We start from the raw sequence: 19414 nt of genomic DNA, 5'->3' as shown, positions 1-19414 counted from the left end.
TGTTTGTGAGAAATAACTTTTAATGCATGTATTTTTTTCTTTTTCTAGGAGGTGGCAAAAGAGGCCTGGGAGAATCACAGACTGAGGAATGATTCTATCATTGTGGATATTTTTCATGGTCTTTTCAAATCCACCCTTGTTTGTCCCAAGTGCTCCAAAGTTTCTGTGACCTTTGATCCCTTCTGTTACTTAACCCTTCCCCTGCCCTTGAGGAGAGATCGTCTCATGGAAGTTACCCTGGTATATGCAGACCCACAGCACAGACCTGTCCAGGTGAGGCGTGTTGAAAACACACATTTCTTGTATCTTTTATTGTGTCGTCCGAGTCTTTCTCTTAGGTTTTAAAGTGGAGACTTTTCAAGTAATCAAGAGGACATTGATGTCCACCTTTGAGTGAGACAGGGTGGGATTTTTAATGTGAAAACGGGGAGCTGAACATGTGAAAGCAGGTGACTTTGTAAAATCTCAGTTTTTGAGACTAGGGTCATGGGTCAGCTGGAAGTGGCTTTAGCTGTTCCTGTGGTGGGATTACCTGGCTGTGAGGCATTGCTCCCTGAAAGCAGTAATACGTTTCCGGTGGCATGTTTACCTGCTGTTACCTTGGAAAATATAAAGGTGAAAATTACCTAAATGGGTAAGGCGTCTGAATTTCAAACAGGAATTAAAAACAATCCCTGTTGGGTGGGTGCAGAGATCACTTGATTGCTTTTAAAGCCTGCTCGATTTCGAGGTAGGCTTTTAAATTTATTTATTAAGTGGGCCTGTGGGCGGGCGCACACGTACCCAGGGCAACCTTGTGCTTGCCACATGAGTCAGAACACACGATCTGGGAGGCCCTGGCAGAGTGACTAGATGCCCTGGTGGCAGATGGGCATTTACCAAAGGAAAAAGCAAAGCAGTTTTGGAGGCTCTTATTGGCACTATTTGCATGTGCAAATAACTGTAGGTGGTAAAACTTGTGCTTTGTATATACAATGACTAAATGCATCAGTGTAATATTGATGCTGGTTTAGCCACAAATCCGAAAATGTGACACCATACAGGGTGCTATAAGGAAAGTACCTCCCAGCCAGCCCAGTGCGGTATGTCACACGTGGTGTGTCCTGTGCTGGGTGAGCTCTGGGGATTTGGTTCAGTCTGAATCCAGAACAGAACACTTAAAATAAGTAAACTGCAGCCTGAGTCTATGACTTTGCTCATCGAATAAAGATTTTGGTGGTCTAATCTGCTTAGGAGGGTTGGTTGGTTTGTTTGGCATTTTTTGGTGTGTTTTACTGCTGCTGAGCCTGACCAAAACAAAAGTCCAGCTGTTCAAGGCTCTTGCATTCCCTCCAAATCCCTGCTTTGTAAGATGAGGCTGAAATCCAGAAGACCTTAAAGTGTGTGACTGTGACCTAAACTTCAGCAGAACTTTAAATTCGAGGTTTTGTTTCTATTTTCTTGTGCCCTGCCTGGGTTTATTTTGCCGGGTGTAAACATGATGTTATCTTTGTTTCTAGTACCGGGTCGTGGTGCCAATGATGGGAGCCATCTCGGATCTGTGTGAGTCGCTCTCCAGACTCTCTGGTGTCCCTGCAGAAAATGTAAGGATGAATGCAGCACGGTAGTTCTGATAAATGTTTGTTCTTGAAGTATTTTAGTGATTTAACTTTTAGATGGGTGATAAGCTAAACTTAACAGAATAGCAGCAAAACTCTAACAAGTTTGAATGCTGTTCTTTGATTGGAAAATAAAAAGAAGGATGAAACAATCCTCATTTATTTTGATACTTCCATTGCAGTAGATAGGCCTGAAAGAAGGGGAGGAAAGCTAGTCCCCACCCCCAACATTTGTGATAGTGTAGTTTAAGTACTGAGAGATGTTTAATATCTGGTTTGGGTCCACCTCTTCTTGGATATCCTTTTAATAACAGAATGGGTTTGTAGTTGCTGGGGTGTTTTCAGGATGCCAGTGTAGCACTTCAGTTTAATTTCAATTAATTATAGATGTGAGTGATCTGTGCCTGAAATCTTAGCCTGTTCCCGCCTTGATGTTGGGATCTTTGCTGTCGTTTCCGTCAGGCTGACTTGCAGCTGTTGGAGTTGCATCTCCTCAGTACCTCTGTAAAAATGAATCTGTTATTTGCTTTGTTTTTCTGGTCCATCTTTACAAATACAACTGATTAGCTTTTGGGTGCTGTTATAGAAAATAGTGTTGATGTTGGTGTGCTGAAAAAAATCTGATAAAGAACCAATAGGAATAAACTGTTGCTTGATTTTAAAGTTAGTTTTCCTAAATTTATGTAAGCTTTTATTATAATCGCTTTGCAAATATCACTTGCTGTTCTAGATGGTGGTGACAGACGTGTATAATCATCGGTTCCACAAAATCTTCCAAATGGATGAAGGTTTAAATCATATCATGCCAAAAGATGACATCTTTGTGTGAGTAAAGTGGGAAGGTGCTATGATGTGAAGAATGCTACAAAACATTTGCTTTGATTTCAGGATATAAAAGCTGGTTTTATTTTTATTTCCCCTCTCAAAACCTGAGCCTTCCTGTAGACCTTTTGCATGACTTAGGAGTAATGCAGCCCTTCTAGCAGCAGGTCAGCGTGTGCAGTGTTCAGGAGGTGTTTTCCTCACACAAAGGAGGTCATGGCCCTGGGTAATAAAGAACTTTTTGCTCGGTGTCTCTTCTGCAGTTTGGAACTTTCTACAAGCCTGTTGGAGAGATTATGATCTATGTCTGCATTACAGTTACACTTTCACTGGTGTTTTTAGGCAAGCTCACGCTCCAAGTCACCCAAAAGCGTTGGGGCTGTTATTAAGATAGCATGAAGTCTAAGCTGTTGTATTCTGCCTCTACTAACGCCCAGCGTAGTTGTGCAGCACCCAGGTAACCATGACTGGGGGTTCTCAATAGACTCTTGACTGGCGCTTAAACTGTTTGTTCCACTGCGGTCGTGGAAAACTTCAGCGAAGCCGAGGATTTGTTTGTGCTTGATGTTTTACGTATGTGTGGTGGATGAGATGTCTCCAGTCGTCTGTGAGATCTGGTGAGGAGAGCAAACGTTCTGATCCTCTGTTGCAGCTGGAAAATAAAAAATACTGCACATGAAGTGCAAAATGAACTTTTGAGGCTCATGGCTGAACCTGGGGCTTGGGACATCAAATCCAGCCCTTCATCACAAGTTCAGCCTTCCTCATCTTAGAATGTTCCAGTGCAAGGATGTTGCTTCCATAACATTTTTGTGCCAGTGTGAAGTCCTGCACTAATATGCTCTGGTGCAGCGTGTGCCTTTCACTGGGTGGGTTGCTGTGACAGGGCGCTTGGTGCTGTTCTGTCGTGACCTCCTTGCTGAGCTGTAACATCTGAGCCTTTCTGAAAGCTCCTGTGTCATTGTTTTCTTCAATTGCAGCCAAAGGCGTGGGGAGGTAGGATGCCTGGGAAGGACATTTGGCTTCTCTCAAGTCTCTTGTGTGAGGGTATTGTGAAGTGTTAGATTGTAAGTTTGTCTGCAAAGCTAGTAAAACACTGAAAAAACAAGAAGCATAACATTACAATGGTAATTACAAAAATTCTGCACTTTCCTACAGGCATAGCACGTTGCATATCCCTCCAGAGAACACAGCTGTGTCTGAGCTGGCTCTGCTCCAGGGAGGGAGCTGAACTGCAGCTCCGTGTGTATTTTCCTTTGCAGTCACCACTTCCTTTTATGTGCAGGCACAGCTGTAAATGAGGTGCTGCTGTGAGCTGTAGTCATAGTGAATGTACTGCCCTGGGTTAAAAATAACCCTCCAAGGAAGAGGGGAGGTGGCAGGAGGAAGTTTTGCTAAGCCTGTTTTTCCATGTACACCCTCTCAGATGCTTTCAGCACTGCAGGGAGAGAGCAAACAGCCAGGCACCGGGGCAAGAATGAGGAGAAAGCTGCTCATAGGAGCTCCCGTTACGTACCTTTTTTTCCAGGCAGTGTCACCCATTAAAGTAATGTTCTGGTCTACAGCTGAAACCAGCATTCTTTTATTGAAAGGGAGTCTTGCCTCAAAAATGCAACAGAGAAACACTTGTTCATAAAAAGCAAAGCTTTTTATTTAAAGGCAAATGCTTAATTACTTTTATCATGGACAGTCTGCTTACCTTGTCTGGTTATGAAAAGTCTGCCCTTAGGTGTTCTAAGATTTAATTAAATGATTCAAGAATGCTAATAGTGCGGGGTTCCACTGTGTTTCCATCTGTTCAGGTCTTGCATCTGCTGAAGCGGGTGTGAAAGGAGGGGTTGACGGTACAACAGTTCTGTGTTCAGATTGGTACAAGGGGGAGCGATCAGGGTGGGTTTTGAGCTCAGGATTTCCGAACTGCAGCTCTGAGTGGTTCTTGGGGAGTTCTTGCCTTGCAGAGCTGAGGTGAGCAGGCTGCGAGAGGGTAGTGGCACTGGCAGAAACTTTTAACATTGTTGCTGGAAGGACTTGGTTGGATTTAAGACTGTGTTAGGGTTTTGTTTCATCGTGCTCTTGCAAACTGACAGTGTTAAGGATATACCAAAGGTGCTGCGGTTGTTGTTACTCCACGTGTTATGTGTCTCTAGTATCTTTCTAAGAGATTATTATTTTCTTTAGTTTTTCCTTGCAGGAGATGGTTTTTTATTTTTCTTTATATTTAGCACACGGTCTGAGGAATTCTTGAGATCCCTGTGAATTAACTCTTCAGTAACTTGAAACTGTCTTGTGTAAGTTTTTTAGGCTTTCTGAACGTTAGTCTAGGCTGGTGAAAATTATCTCCGTTGCTTTCGGAGGGGTAATATTCTCTGTTTGCATTTGGTACATCGTTACTAAAAAAGTGCATAACTTCCAGAGTAATGTGAATATTTTTGTCCTATTGGATTCCAAACTTGTTTTCCATTGGGGAATGTACTTGTAGCCATGGAGGTGCATCTCGCACAAAGGGTGGTTTGACTCCTGCTGGGGAGGTGTCCTGCACAGATCCCCACCCCGGCACTTTTAGCTGTCACACTGGCCCTTGTACGTTTTCCTTCAGTGCTGGGACTTCTCTTGGCTTTGCCCACCTGCTCTTCTTGGTGAGGAACAAACGCCGCTGTGACTTGTCCCTGCCACGGCTACCTGCCTTTGGGCTGACCCACGCTCTCCTGTGCGCCTCTTCTCCAAAACCAGAGCGGGAGCAGCCCTGTTCACTCCTCCTGTGTTCTCTGGTTAACTTGTTCCTTCTAGCCTGACTGGTTTACTGTGCCTAAAATTTCCTTAGCATGAGAACACAGCTTGTGCTTATCCTCAGTGCTGATTGAGTGACACTCAGCATTAATTCCTGCACCTTAGCTGGGTTCATGTGCCTGTGGAACTGGACAATAACCCAGGACAGGGCAGTGTAAAAATACCCGTTCTCTCATCCGATGTGCGGGTGCCACATCACCCCACACAGCTGGCCTCACGAGTGGGATGGGGTGGATTAAACAGAAACTTCTCAAGTGCCCCTCAAGCTGCAGTCCCAGTGTTGCGTTCCTGGCAGAAGTTATCACGGGTAACGTGTCGGATCAGGGCCAGGATGCTGCGTGGTGCACGGCTGGCAAATGTGGCAGCCTGGGGGTTGGATGTTCGGATCGCTGCTGCTGCCCGTAGCTTCAGGAGTTTCTGATACCCCAGCAACTTAATTACCTTCTTGGGTTATAGGTACATACCTTGCTGTTTGTTAAATGGAGGAATAAAAAATATTGCATAAAATATTGTCTTTCAGAACCTTCCACCTTGAAAGAACAAACTTGCTTCCACTTGAAAACTAAAAATATGTAGTTGAAGTAATGTATTGCTAAGAAATATCTTATTCACCCCAAAGTCAATGAAGAAGACTTGAGTACCCACTAAAAAGCATGTTGTTATTTTGGTTTTAAATTAAGGTAAATTCTTTAGTGAAGTAACAGAAAATATGGGGTTTTTAATGACGTTACTTATGTTACAAATCAAATAGGAAATCTGCTTCATTTTAGGATATTGTGCTCGGTGCAGCAAAGCTAAGTGAGGTCTGTCAGCTATCAGCTGGGAAAATAACTGCAGAGGGATTTCTGGTGGTCACGGTACATTTTTCAGGCTATGTTCTTAGGTACCAAGTGTTAACCTAGCAGTGTTTAAAATTGGTATATAATATGCAACCTAGGATATGGCTCATAGTTCGTATTTAGAAGAAGCTGTCTTTTTTCCTGCTTTCACTGTAGGGATATGAGGGAAGACATGTTCAGCCTTTTGTGATTTTTGCAGGGCACCAGGGACATCTCGAGACCTTCATTGCGAATTTTCAGTTCCCACTAAATTGGTGGGAGATGCTGAATCTTGGGTGGTGTGGGCAGGGGGAAGAACTGGACTCTTATTTGGAATGTAAGCTGGATAGGTAGTAACTGAGGGGGGGAAGACCAAGCTGCCCTGGGTGGCTAAGATATATTTTTCTCTTTCAGCTGCTTGGTTTCTGGCTCATCAGTTCTTGTGGTTTATTTACCTTACCTGTTGTGCTCTCTGATAGTAGAACTGTAAAGAGAAGAAATGCAAATATTACTGGGCTTCTTGGTATTTAAGTGACTCCTTTTACACAAACGGGTAAAACTATACATTTTCTTCTCCAGGTCACCTGTAAGGGTACAAAAATTTGGGGCTAGAATTCTCTAATCCTGTTCTTTCATGAGGCTTCACACTCTCATCTCTTTCTTACCATGGCAGGCTTAGAAACGTAGTGTAGTCTTCATGTGTTAATATTCAGTATCAGAGAAGAGGGATGGTGCTTGCAGAACCAAAGGGGTTTGATATGAGACTTGAAGCAAGGTCGCTGGCACGATGTGCAGAGGCAACGCAGCCAAAGGACAGCGGGACTCGCCTCTTCTCGCAGTGTTCTACGTGTTTCTCTCAAGGCATGTTGTTCCTCTCACAGGGCAGGGAGATCTGTGGCAAATGATCGGAAAGTTGCTTACATAAAGGTGGTCTGCAAATCAATTTGACGACGCTGGTTCAGTGTTTGTGCTGAATGCTCTCATTCTCCAGGCTAAGCAGAGGACGGCGTCCAGCACATCACCGAAATGCTTACTATTTCTTTTCCTCAGGTTCTGTGAAGTCCAGCCCCGCTAGGACCTCCGGCTCCCGCTCCCCTGTAACACCCACGCATGCACCATGCTGGTGATAACACATCAGCCGGGGATCCTGCTGGAGCTCGGAGCCGGCCTACAAGGGGTCAGGTAAGTACCGTTGAAAACAAACTCCACAGCCCATTTCAAGGGTGTCACTTTAGTATTTCTTCTTAGTTCTCAAGGCCTAAGAAGAAAAACATTTTGATGGATAAACTGTTCTCTTAGCCTGGCTGATGAAGCATATCATATAAAAATGTATTGTTTATGTTGATGAAATTTCCCAAATTGATTTGCAGGTCACCTTTAAACTATAAAAGTGCACATATTTGGATAAGGTATATTTAGTTTGCCATACATACCATGTTTTCTGCCTTCTTTTACAACATGCTGTGGATTGTTTTAGATGAGTTCATGGTCTTGAAAAACCATTGTTGGCTGCAGAAGTGTCAGGTTTGTTAATGTGACCGAGGCAACAACAATCACTGAACTCGGGTCAGTGAACCAGCTAGTCCAGTAGTTTCGTATGAAATGTTCAAGATCTTGTAGCAGACTGATCTAGGAAATCTGCTCTCACTTGCTGAAATTAGTATTTTCTTGTTTGAAATGAGGGTTTGTGTCCTTTTCAAAATGAGCTTTTATTTTTTAAGCTTTGAAAAAAATCTTGCTGGTTGAATTCTCTCATCCTTTTTGATTTTTCTCATCTGTAAGACTGGCAACATCCTGTGACCAACTTCTACAGGACGAGCTACCTGTTGTCTGAAAAAGCTATGTTTGCAATTTCTTATGTCCTAGTGTACTTGTTTGTATGTGTTCTGGTATTATGAAAGAAAGTAAACAGATGAGGAGTATTTACACTTCCTCAGAGAGATCAGAATGTGTGCAGCATTTTCACCCAGGTTCCTTCCAGTCCTCTGTTCGTTCTCACTGTCAGCTTTTGAACCTATTGTAATTTTGCACCAGCATCTCAGGGTCTGTGTGAGGTAGTAATCCCATTCAAGATGAATCTGTTTGTCAGCTTCTGCAATGGCATTTTTTTCTACCCTTCTCTGTTCTCTTACAAAGTATTCTGCTTTCCTTGGTTGGTGCAATAGACTGACATGTGATCCACACAGTGTTTTCTAGGTGGAATTAATACCATAGATCCCAGAATGTGGGAGGGAATGTCTCAATAACCCACAGCATATATATTAGCCTGGTGTTTAGCTCAGAGTATTTTCTGCTTTCAATGCCATTTCACATAGCTCTGCCTCATCTTTCTGTAGCTTTTCATGCTCCTGTGCACCTGCTGAACTTTAGTTTGCGAAGGAACATAAGTTATTTACTTCATTACTCACTGCCTCCTTTCCAAATTAGAGCCACAGACCTGAAGCCTTCGTGGTGCTGATGAGGACAGGTCAAGCCGTCCCCTATTGCTTAGCTGTTCTCAGACACTTTTCAGAGCTGTCACGAATTGTAAAGGCAACCAGCCAATATCTGACAGTGCGGTGGCAGCTCATCTAGCGGCTCTGACCTCCGAAGCTGTGCTGTGTGGTCTGGTTTAGCATCATCTTTATCTTCTATTATTTCATTTAAGTTGTAAGACACATAAGTGCAGTTTATTGTCCAGTGATCCCTGCTATCAGCTCTGTAGCCTTCCTTAAACTATAGATAAAGTATTTTATCTTGGATTTTTTTCTTTTTAGAGAGCGTGGCTGCTGCTGTAGAGATTCAGCTCCTGATTCTCATGTGTTTGCCTCTAATGTTTGTATGTCAAAGCTGTTCTGAGGGGATAGAGGGGCACCTGAGTAACCAAATTTGTTATATCTAAGTGAGGAGTGTGCAAGATGCTTTTTTTGCAGAGTGTTACAGGGGTACAGCGTGCTGTTTGTGATGGGTGACACCTGTGTGCCGGTAATACTCAGCTTTTTCTTTCTGTCCTGTCTGTCCCATCGCATGGGCACGGCTCTGCTCAGGACGTGCACGGGGGGGAGCAGGAATGAGGCTGCTGCTTGCAGGGCAGCGTCGGTGGAACGAGAGCTAGTCACAAGGATGCCCAGGAACGTGTACATGTCGTGTACGGATCTGTTCTATAGGAATTCAGCTTAAGGGTCTCATAGGACCTGGAGTTAATCATAGATGTTCTATGACCCAGTATGGTCTTTTGTTATTTAAGCAGCGCTAAGTAAAATAATTCATCTCTTTGTGGTGCTATTTCTTAGGAAACTTTGGAAGGTGTGAACTGTATCCAGTGCTGGTGTCCAGCTGAATAGCATTGGCAGCCTAGCAAACCTCAACAACCATTTGCGTTGGCCTGTCTTATGCTGACTCTGATCTCTAACAGTCTTGGGGGGCTGGGGTGGGATTCTCTGGAAGGATTTTTTTTGGTATACTCTACTGACCTAATGCAGGCCCCAAGCTGGGATCCCTTTTTATTTAAGTAGGATGGAGCAGAACTACAACACGGGTGTCTCTACAAGGACATTTTGAACACGGGAATAAAAAACATCAGTTACTTAACTCTTGAGAGAATGGGAATAGCTTATCCGAAGCTGTTAAAGAGTTGTTACATTCAGATATATGATTGTGGTCTTGGTAGTTATGTGTAGTTTCTTTCCCCTTTGGTGTTAAGATAAGTCTGGAACAGTTGAGTTGCCAAATTGAAGAGCAGAGCCACTTGGCTTTCCTGAGGATGAATCTATTGTAATGAATAGTGTGAAATCTGTATCATGAGCGACCAATGCGATAGTGTTGGACCACGTAGTTTCTTTTGACTGACATCTGCGAATATCTCATTTGCTGTTTCACCCAGTTGTACGAGCTGTGTTTCAGGCTTCTCTCTGTCCTCCAGAGCTGTTTGTTTCCTTCCAGAATGTTTTTATTGAGTTTTTACTGTCCTCTGATTTTTTATTTTTTATTTCTGTGAAGCAGGTGTTTCTGAACTCTTAGTTTTCTGCAGTGTTGACTGCTCAGTGGTGTGAGGTCAGGTCATTAACTGTACGAGAGGCTGGGAGAGTGCAAGGTCCAAGATATTAAGAGGGTTTATTTCTCCGGGGGAACAAGCACTGTCCGAGGGACTTGAAAGTGCAGTTAGTATTTTACACTGATGCCGTGATCTGGTTGAAGCAACGTGTAGCTGTCAGGGTAACATTTTGATAGCTGAGTGGCAATAGAGATGTGAGTTAGGAATACAGACTGGGGAAGGTGGCAGTGGAGTGGTGCTGGGTATGTGTCCTGTGCCATGGGAGGGGTTCAGGAAACTGCTGTCTGTCGCATGCAGGGCACAACCCCTTCTGTCCTCCTCAGGAGGAGCCGGTGCAGAGACTTGTTGGACTGAGTTCATGTTGGTTCTACCTGCTGTGCTTCTTGGCAGTGCAAATAACCCATGGAAACACCTGTCTTTTGAACAGATATGAAGTTCGCAAGCCAAGTGAGGATGGCACAGAGTGTGTTACTCTCTCTGTTTATTTTCGGGAGAAGACAATGAGGCAATCCAGCAGTACTTCAGCGACCATGCTTTTTGGTCAGCCGCTGCTAATATCTGTGCCGAAACACAAGCTCACTGTGGATCACTTGTACAGTGTGATTTTGGAGCAGATCAGGTAAGTCACATCTGTATCTTTGAATCATATGCAAAGTTCTAGTGGTCATTTATTCAGTTACACTGTAATAGGATTACTGCATCCTTGTGAATACAAATAATTTTCCTTGATTTGTGTGTAGCGTATAAACCAGGATTTGCATTGCATTAGTGTCTGGAGGCCCCAGGGACATTTCAAGGTCTTTTTTTTGGGGTGGGGGTGGCTCTGTAAAGCCGGTTGTAAGATGATGCTGGTGGTGGTCACAAGGGAAAAACTACCTGGTTGGTGTTGCAAAATGGGTCAGGAGCAGAACTCAGGCCATGTTTTCAGGGCTCTCAGATGGGGCCACCATAACTTATTTTTGCCTTTTTCATTTATTGCGATTAAAACTTAAAAGAAGCAGTGAGAACAGAGACTTACTGAATTGTTGTTTGACTCAGAATGAGAGCTCCTGGACCGTAAATGGTGCTGTACAGGGTGGATTCTGGTTTGCTGAGGGGGACTGGAGAGCAAGAACTGATAATGGAGAAGGGCGCTGATGTTATGATGTACAGCCTCGATATGATTGTGTGATAAACACATTCCCTCTGTTTAGCCGCTATGTGAAACTACCTTTGGCAGAAGAATACTCTACACCCTGCCCAGACAAAGGAACCTGCAATGGCTCCAATGGTGTGGTTGAAGGTAAAGTCCTTTCAAAATTGTCTGGAAGCTTTTCAGCACTTAAAGATTTTATTAGCATTTGGTTTTGCTGTGTGCGTTCAGCTTCAGCTCTAACAGATCGGTGTTTTTTCACAATGCTTAAACCATGCTATTACATGGCACTTCTGCATGGTATGGTGAGAATTCTTGTAGACCATTTTCCTTCCAAGGGAGATCGAATGCACATAAGCAGCAGCAGGAGAACAAGGTGTGGTGTGCATTCATGTTGACCAGTGTCCTTGCTTCCCTACGGGCTGTTCACGTGCCTCCCGCCAGAGGCATCTCCTTTCCTAATTGCCCTTTGGTGATGAAAAGCACAGATTTCTTTTTCCGGGTGTCTTTCATTACTTTCTGAGGAATCAGTGTGTGTTGTAACCAGCTCACACAAAGAGCTGCCAATGTGAGGTGTCAGTCTGACCTTCACTGGACCTCTTTATTGTTGTGCTTGTTTTAAATTTTGCCAGGTGATGTTGAAGAGATGGAGCATCAGGATGGCGGACAGGAAGGCAAGGAGAAGATGGCAGAAGCTGATTCCTGCCACTCTGAGGGTTGTATGCAGATCGAGTCAGCAAGAGACCTGCAGCCCTGCAAGAAGCAGTATTTCACTTTTAGCCTTGTAAATTCCTCTGGGACCTCTGAGATAAACTCTGTTGTAGAAGGAAAAATCTTAAAACTGAATGGTAATTACTGTCTCACTGTCTTCTTTTCATTCCTCCTGCTTACACCTTCGCAATAAATGTTCCTTCTTTCTTGTAGCTTTTTCTGTACTTGCTGTTGACTGGGATTCTGATACACGGAGGCTACTTTTTGATGAACAGGAGGCACAGGTTGTAGTATACTCTTTTCTTAAATAATCTATGTGTAAACTTGCATGGTACCTAAAAGATTACAGTGAATGGTGATACGTAGATGTAGTTCCCTTCATAAAAGCTGAGGTCACCAAGCACGAGATCTGTTTACTTAATCTTTTAGTGATAAGGTCTATAGATCTGTAATTGCTGATGTGTTTCCAGTGTGTTCTGAAAAGTAGATACTTTGATTTCAAAGCTAAGTACTTGAGTTCATAGTCCAATCACAAACCAACCAACCAAAACAAACAAACCAAACCAATCCAACGCGCTGAAGCACATAAGAACCCTGAAACCAATTTCACAGAGCAGAGTAGAAAGCTCAGTATTTCTGTGAGAGTTCTACTAGATTGTGTTTTGTGACAGAATAACCTGTTTTTCCTCTTTTGGAAGAAAACCCAAAGCTAGCAGCTTTGAAGTAAAGATATATTATAATTTCCTTTAGGGACTGTTTTTAACACAAAAAAGGAGTGGCTGAAAGCTTGAGACAGTTGTGTGGGTAGGGAACGGGGGGCAGCAATAGGCAGCATGGTGAAGGTGGGCATGCTCCTTTCCATGATGTTGAGGATTAAAGACTCTGTGGAACTGAATAAAGCATGTGTCTCCTTCACCAGGCATTTGAAAAACATGGGAGTATGTTACAACCCCAGAAGAAGAAAGCTGTGGTAGCCCTCAGAGACTGCATAGAGCTCTTCACCACTATGGAAACGCTTGGTGAACATGACCCGTGGTAAGAGCCTCTGTCTGCCTGGCTTGTTTATTGTAAAATGCCATAACTATTTGAGTTCACATTATTTGTCATGGGATTCCAATGATTTGCCAGGTCTATCTTTTTGTCTTTGTCTATAAGAAGCTTTTCAGTTCTGTGTTCCTTGACTCAATAGGCTGCAGACACAGGTTAATTAAGTCTTTATTTCCTGCCTTTATTAAAAAAAAAAAGCAGCACTGAACACATAGCTTCAAATATCAGGCTATTTTTAATTCCCCAGCATACATCTCTCTTGCCGATTAGTGTCAGAGGAAGCAGTTATGGTAATAAAGAGTGAAAGCATGTGGCTGCCTCAGGGTTTAATCCTGTATTATTTCTAGCTTGAACCAGTCCTGAACTGCTCCTAACATTACCAAAAATCTCTAGTCCAGAGGAGCTGGGTACAGCAGATCCTAAGTGACCAAAATGTGACTACTATGTGTTCAGAAGATCTTTAGAGGTTGCTTGCTAGCTGTGTAAGAAAATAATTTATAGCGTAGTAGGTGATGATTATTAATTTCCCATTACATGCCATAGATATGTTTGTGACTGTTACCTGTTTGAACTGTATCAGGAGACAATAAAGAAGTAACAAGACCTTTAAACCTTTTTTTAAAATCACAATGTTTAGGTACACACTTGTCATTAATTTCCTTTTTTGTTACTCCTCGCTCAGGTACTGCCCTAACTGTAAGAAACATCAACAGGCCACAAAGAAGTTTGACTTGTGGTCTTTGCCCAGGATTCTGGTCGTGCATTTAAAACGCTTCTCATACAGCAGATACTGTAGGGATAAGCTTGACACTGTTGTGCTATTCCCTATCAGGTAAGATTCTGCCCTCAGTTCTGGAAGAGCTTGAAGAAGCTGGTCAAGAAGGCTACTTCTGGTGCTACTGTTGGGTGGGCTTGTTATTAAAGCTGTAACTGAACAGCTCTGCCATTGGGTTTGAACTGTGAGACTACAGGCATGAATTAAGTTGGTTGGTTGTGTCTCTTTGGTGTGTGTGTGCGCACGTGTTCTTTGTTGTTGTTAATCTTAACCTCAATCAGTTCTACACATCTCAAAGAACACTAGTTACGGGCAGGTACAGTTTCTTCTGAAATTATTTTAAAACCATGCGGTTCTGCTGAACCAAGAGAACTTGTACAGAGCGTTTAGCAAATTTGTTGGGCAGAGCTGCACTTGCAGTACTGAGGATTGCTCAAGTATGAGATGAAAACTTGCCTCATTCCTCTGCTTCTGCTTGTTAGCATCCTGCTGCAGGATGAAGTGTATTCCTTACCACTCCTATCTCACTTTTCCTGCCTACACAAGGACACTCTGAACTGTCTTTTATTGAGCACCTGCCTCTAAATCTCTTGGCAGTGCTTGATGTGTTTACCAGGACCTGCCCTGCGTGGGATGGGTGACGTGTCTGCTCTTCAATGACACGTGGCTGTTGAGCAGCAGAGTGCAGCACTTCTCCCCGAGTGCTGCCGGCCTGCAGAGCTTCACCACTGTCCTGCATCACCTTTTAGAAAATGCTGATCACTGGTGTACTGATACTTTTGGGTTTCCTTCCAGGGGTTTAAACATGTCAGAGTTTGTCTGCGACCCAAGAGCAGGCTCGTACGTGTATGACCTCATTGCAGTTTCCAATCACTATGGAGCCATGGGAGTGGGCCACTGTGAGTAACCACTGCGCTGCCCTTTGTGTGTGAGGAAACGCAGGCAGAGGGTGATGGGAGGGCTCTGTGTGCTGGGGACCTGCAGGAGCCCTGACCAAGGGTATCTAGTCCCAGACTACCTGTGTTCTGTCTGCAGGTGCATATCATGTGGAAGGTGACATCCTTCCTGTTAGGATTTGCAGAGCAGCCAGACAGTTTGTGTCGTTTGCAGCTGCCTGAGGTCTGACTGATTCCTGTGGGACCTTGGTTAGTAGCCATCAGTGTGTGATGGTGTTGCCCAGCTTATGAGTGAAGTCAAGACTTTCAATGCTGAACGTGAAATTGTGGAAAGGAGCTTCTTACAGGAGGGTGCTGGGGCGTGTCTTCAGCGTAAGCTGTCGGGTCCAAGACCCAGCTTCTTGCCCTGCAGCACACCAGAGTGCGGCTGCTTGTCCAGTGCGGGCGCAGCATCACAGCTGCAGCGCAGAGATGGCCAGCAGCAGTTTGCTGGGTTCCCTCAGCGGTGGTGAGACAAGGTCTGAGCAGCAGCAGTTGCCTGCAGGCCAGGAAGACAGAGCAGAGGGCAAACCTCATCGCGAAGCTGGGACTGATGCCTTTCTGCAGTTCTGTCTTAAATTCTGTTGGCTGCAATAGCTATTTAAAGCAGATTTTTTTTCTTTCATCTTCCTTTGTTCTAGACATTTCCTACAACAAGCCACAGACAAATGTGTAGTTCTTGGACCTCTTGGTTTCACAACTAGCACTAGCTTGCAGTACATTATCTCAACCTTTGTGCTGACAATGGCTCACATAGCACGGAAAATGTCTGATATATGGCAAGTCTGTATTCTCTATCACTGGTTTTGTTGCAGCACAGATGAAATGCATCTGTAGGTTGAGTTCCCTGTATCAGGTGTCCATGCAGATCCAGGCTGTAGGTGACACTTTAAGAGCATTTTACTTTGAGAGGATGAGGAACTCCCATTTGGTGGTGTGTGTGCTAACTCAGGTATGTTGCTGCAGGATTGCATTAGCTGAAGGGGGATGTGTTTTGAGATTGGAGATCATAGTCACTGAAGTCTTGGTCAGAAGACGCTTTGCCAAACTTTAGTTCTGCTTCATTCTTGATTGAGGACTCTTGCAAGCACTAGATCAGATCCATCATCAACAGAAAATTTCACGTGAAAATGCAGAGTCTGAAACTGCGTGTTCAGGAAAGCTCCAGCTGGAGTATGAACAAAACACTAACGTTGGCTTTCAGGGCTAAGTCTGGTATGTTGTACATGGTTCTAGACTAGCTGGACCAGCCAGTGTGTTCTAGAAGGTGTGTATGTTGGTGAACTGGATTTGGGGTAGTTAATGTCAAAGCTGCTCCTGGCCTCCTGTGCACGCTCAGTTTGAGTCTTAAGCTGGTGTGGCGTTACCTGCTGGTCTTCCCTGGAGTACTGAGCTGCAGTTTCTTCTCCTGACAGACACTGCCTATGCAAAGAACAAGGTGAACGGCAAGTGGTACTACTTTGATGACAGCAGCGTATCAGTGGCTTCGGAAGACCAAATAGTGGTGAGTATTTGGACTGAGGCTAATGTAAATTTGTGCTGGAAGTGTGGGTCCGTCCTTTGTGTGTTACATTTCCAGACAAGCTGTGTGGGTTGTTTCAGACGGTTTTCTTTTTTCTTTGGTAGACAAAAGCTGCCTATGTGCTGTTTTACCAGCGCCGAAACAGTGAGGAACATACTGTCCCATCTCCTCCCCAAGAAGAGTGTGATGGCATGGATACCAGCTAAACATCACCTCCGGCACTCAGCCACCTGTTAGTGGTTGCTCTTCTAGAGCCGTGCCTGAGGCATATGAAAATTTTTCTTCCTTCTGTAGGAATGAAGCAGAAAACTAGCACTGAAAGATTTGGTGCTGGGGGGTTGCAGAATAGCACTGGAGAGCCAGGAATAGGAGCTGACACTTGGGTATTTAGAGGCCAAAAATAATATATATTGGAGCTTCAATAAAGTTCTTTTTAAACTCTGGCTGAGCTGCGTGGCTAGAGGCAGGGGCTGGGCCGTGGGTCTCGGGCCGAGGGTTGCAGCTGGGTTTGGTAGAGCACAGCCTGAGCTGAGCGCAGCTCACAGCTGAGTTTTACAGGGGCCTGTGGAGGAGCGTGGTGGGTCCGATGCTGAATCAGCATGGGGGCTGCTTGCCAGCCCTCTATTGCTGTTGTGCCCTGCCTGTGCCAGGGAGCCGTGCTGCACCCTTTCTGGAAGCTCAGTTCAAATCTTTGTACATCTGACCTGTCTCTTGCCATCTCTGCCATCATACTTTGGTCCCCTTGCTGCATAGCAAAGGTTTCTCTTTCTTCTGTCGTTTCATTGATGCATTTGAGATTCTTCTGGGTGGTTTTGACTCAGCCTTTTTAATGTGAATGCTGAATCCTGTAATGTAGGAAACTTAACCAGAAGCGAGTCATCCCTGCCTGCATGGCTGGCATACGTGCCAGCTGGTCCGCACCGCAATGGCAGGTACTGCTGCTCTGGTTCCCATTCTTCTGCACAGAAAACATCATCCATAGGTTGGCGGTTTCTTGGTCTCTCCACCCATCTCCTACACCGCTCACTTCCAGGCTGCTCTGTGAGCACTTTTCTGCCTCCACCATTTCTCTTATGGTTTGTGCAGTGGCAGCATTTGTATCCCTTTTTTTTTTTAACCTTGTTTATGTTTTTCTTTGGAACTTTTTCTCCAGCAAAGCTCAGCACTGTGTCCCTAGAGCTGTCACCTGTAAGGATGACAGCCCAATGCAATGAACTGTGTGTTTTCAGCCTTTTCTCTTGCAATTTTTGTTTGTGCAGACTGCTCTTCCAGCCTTTCTCCTCTTCCCTTGAGCGCTGCCCTTTAGGTCCCCCACCCTGTCATCTGCTGTGAGGCTGCGGGTCTGGACGTCCCATCCGAGGTCTCTCCCAGCTGCTCAATAGTTGTGCTCCTTCCTTCCAGTGCAACTCGCAAATGCTCTTCCCTCTGTTCTCTGCTGGCTGTGTTCCTTGTGGGACTCAAGTCCAGATTTCTTCTTGACTGGAGATTCCCATTAGAGTAGATCAGGTCAGTCCTCACTATAGAAGTGGTCTTCCGTGTGAAAAATTGAGAGCCTTAGTCTGTGTTTTTTCCAGGAAAGATCTAGCACAAGGCGGTGAACCAAACAGGAGGGTTTTTCCTTCTCAGAGCCAAGTACGTTGGCAGAACAGAGGCTAACCCAGGCTGCTGCCCTGCTTTTTGTTGTTTCCCTGCCAAACGCATGTGTGCAGCCATGACCTTCTCTTGGGATAGTCAGCGTAACAACCATCACCCTTTTAACTCCAGATACGTCAGCTCAGCTCCCTTTCCCAGCTCTCGTGACAGTCCCCACAGCCAGTCGTTGTGCCCGTCGCTGCAGCTCCGCTGTGCCGCAGCCCAGCCAAAGCCAAAGCCCCGGCTGCCCCACCAGGCCTGGGGTCCGCGTCTGCAGAGCTTGGCTTTTAAAGCATTGCAATTTGAATTTTGAGATCAGAATTCCTTAATTGCTTCTGCTGTTCTGGTTTTGGGGGTGTTTGGCATCTTTAAAACTCTTATTTCTGCTTTTTTTTTTTTTCCTCGTTACTGAGGGGAACATGCAAAAAGCAATTTTTTTTAAGCTGTAGCACTGCACTGAATTACTCTGATCAGCACTTTTTTTTAGTTTTATCCTGAAAGAAAATCAGGTGGGCATTCCAAAATGGGAAAGAGAGGGGAGTAAGAGACCTTATTAGAAGGAAAATCAGTCTGAAATAGCCTTTTTTTCTCCTCCTCGCCTCCATACCTGTGCTGACACAAACGCGTCAGTGGGGCTAAATCTCTGATGCTCAGATGCTGAACAGACTCTTGTTCTGCAGAAAAAGTGGCCCAGTTCTTTCTTTCTCTGCCTCTGAGCTGTTGGGCTTTGGCTGGTGTGTGTGTGCTGTAATACCAGACCTGTTTTTTAGACTAGCACTTTGTAAGTGACTGGCGCTGTTGTACAAAGAGGAAAATTAAAGAGTGGTTTGCACTGAAACTGGGTTTTGTTGTATTTTCACCTTTTGTTACGTGACCTGGTTGTGGGGATGCCTGGTGCGCCAGGAGCTCCTGCAGCTGGAGGAGGGTGAGCCCTGCGGGGCCACCCCCTGCTCTGCCGGTGGGGATTTGGGAGAAGAGCAGCTGTTCCCGGCACAGCTCCGTTCATCTGAGCATTCGTGCTTGCTCCGGGGTTGCCGTTTCTCCCCTGTGGCAAGGGATTGCTGTAGCAGAGCCCGTCCTTGCCTTTCTGTGGCACTGGGCAGCCTCAGCTACGGCTCGTTGTCATCCCCCTTACCCTGTGGATCTCGGGGGGCTCCTGGCCTTCCTTCTGTCTGTTTTCTTCAGGGCTGCATGTGGCTGTACCACTGAAATAGTTGTCCTGCAGTCGCTGCGGTTTCCTGAACACCTCTGCGTGAGCAGGCTGGAAAAGACCGAGGACGCTGAACGCAAGAGGCGTGTGTGCGTTTAGCATCGGTGTGTGCTGGGAATCCGGGAGCTCTTAAAGTCCTGCAGGTCAAGGGAGGCTGTGAAGCCCCAGTAAGAAGGTTTGAAGACTTCATGTCATGATTGCAGTGCCTGGAGCCTCAGCCAGGGTTAGAAGAGCCTTGACGTAGATCAGCAGATGGTGAGCTTGGCTGTGATGTGCTGATCTCTGAAGTGTGGTGTGAAACCCGTCTCAGGAGGGAGGGAAAGCGAAGTGGCAGCTGTCAGATGCAGACGTGTTGGGGTGTGTGTTTGCGTGTCAGTGTGCAGGAACGGCTC

The 19414-nt window shown here is 45.1% G+C and overlaps 1 protein-coding gene across 3 annotated transcripts in view; it reads left to right on the top strand.

The window, feature by feature from the left end:
• USP4 (ubiquitin specific peptidase 4) overlaps window positions 1-18650 on the top strand; it is a 36423-nt gene extending 17773 nt beyond the window's left edge. For 2 of the 3 annotated variants that reach the window (XM_065075032.1, XM_065075031.1), the window contains 12 exons: window positions 49-273; window positions 1500-1583; window positions 2329-2423; window positions 10486-10677; window positions 11252-11340; window positions 11823-12038; window positions 12115-12185; window positions 12821-12936; window positions 13631-13780; window positions 14519-14622; window positions 16074-16162; window positions 16285-18650. In XM_065075032.1, the coding sequence (XP_064931104.1) occupies window positions 49-273; window positions 1500-1583; window positions 2329-2423; window positions 10486-10677; window positions 11252-11340; window positions 11823-12038; window positions 12115-12185; window positions 12821-12936; window positions 13631-13780; window positions 14519-14622; window positions 16074-16162; window positions 16285-16386 (1533 nt within the window). In that variant the 3' untranslated portion in view covers window positions 16387-18650. Of the gene's footprint in view, window positions 1-48; window positions 274-1499; window positions 1584-2328; window positions 2424-7075; window positions 7208-10485; window positions 10678-11251; window positions 11341-11822; window positions 12039-12114; window positions 12186-12820; window positions 12937-13630; window positions 13781-14518; window positions 14623-16073; window positions 16163-16284 lie in introns of those variants that run through there. The other variant, XR_010475018.1, reaches the window with a different exon arrangement.
• The last annotated feature ends 764 nt before the right edge of the window (window positions 18651-19414 follow it).

Source organism: Columba livia, chromosome 10 (genome assembly GCF_036013475.1).
Source record: "Columba livia isolate bColLiv1 breed racing homer chromosome 10, bColLiv1.pat.W.v2, whole genome shotgun sequence".
Classification (NCBI taxonomy): Eukaryota; Metazoa; Chordata; class Aves; order Columbiformes; family Columbidae; genus Columba; species Columba livia.
This window is presented reverse-complemented; position numbering and strand designations above follow the sequence as displayed.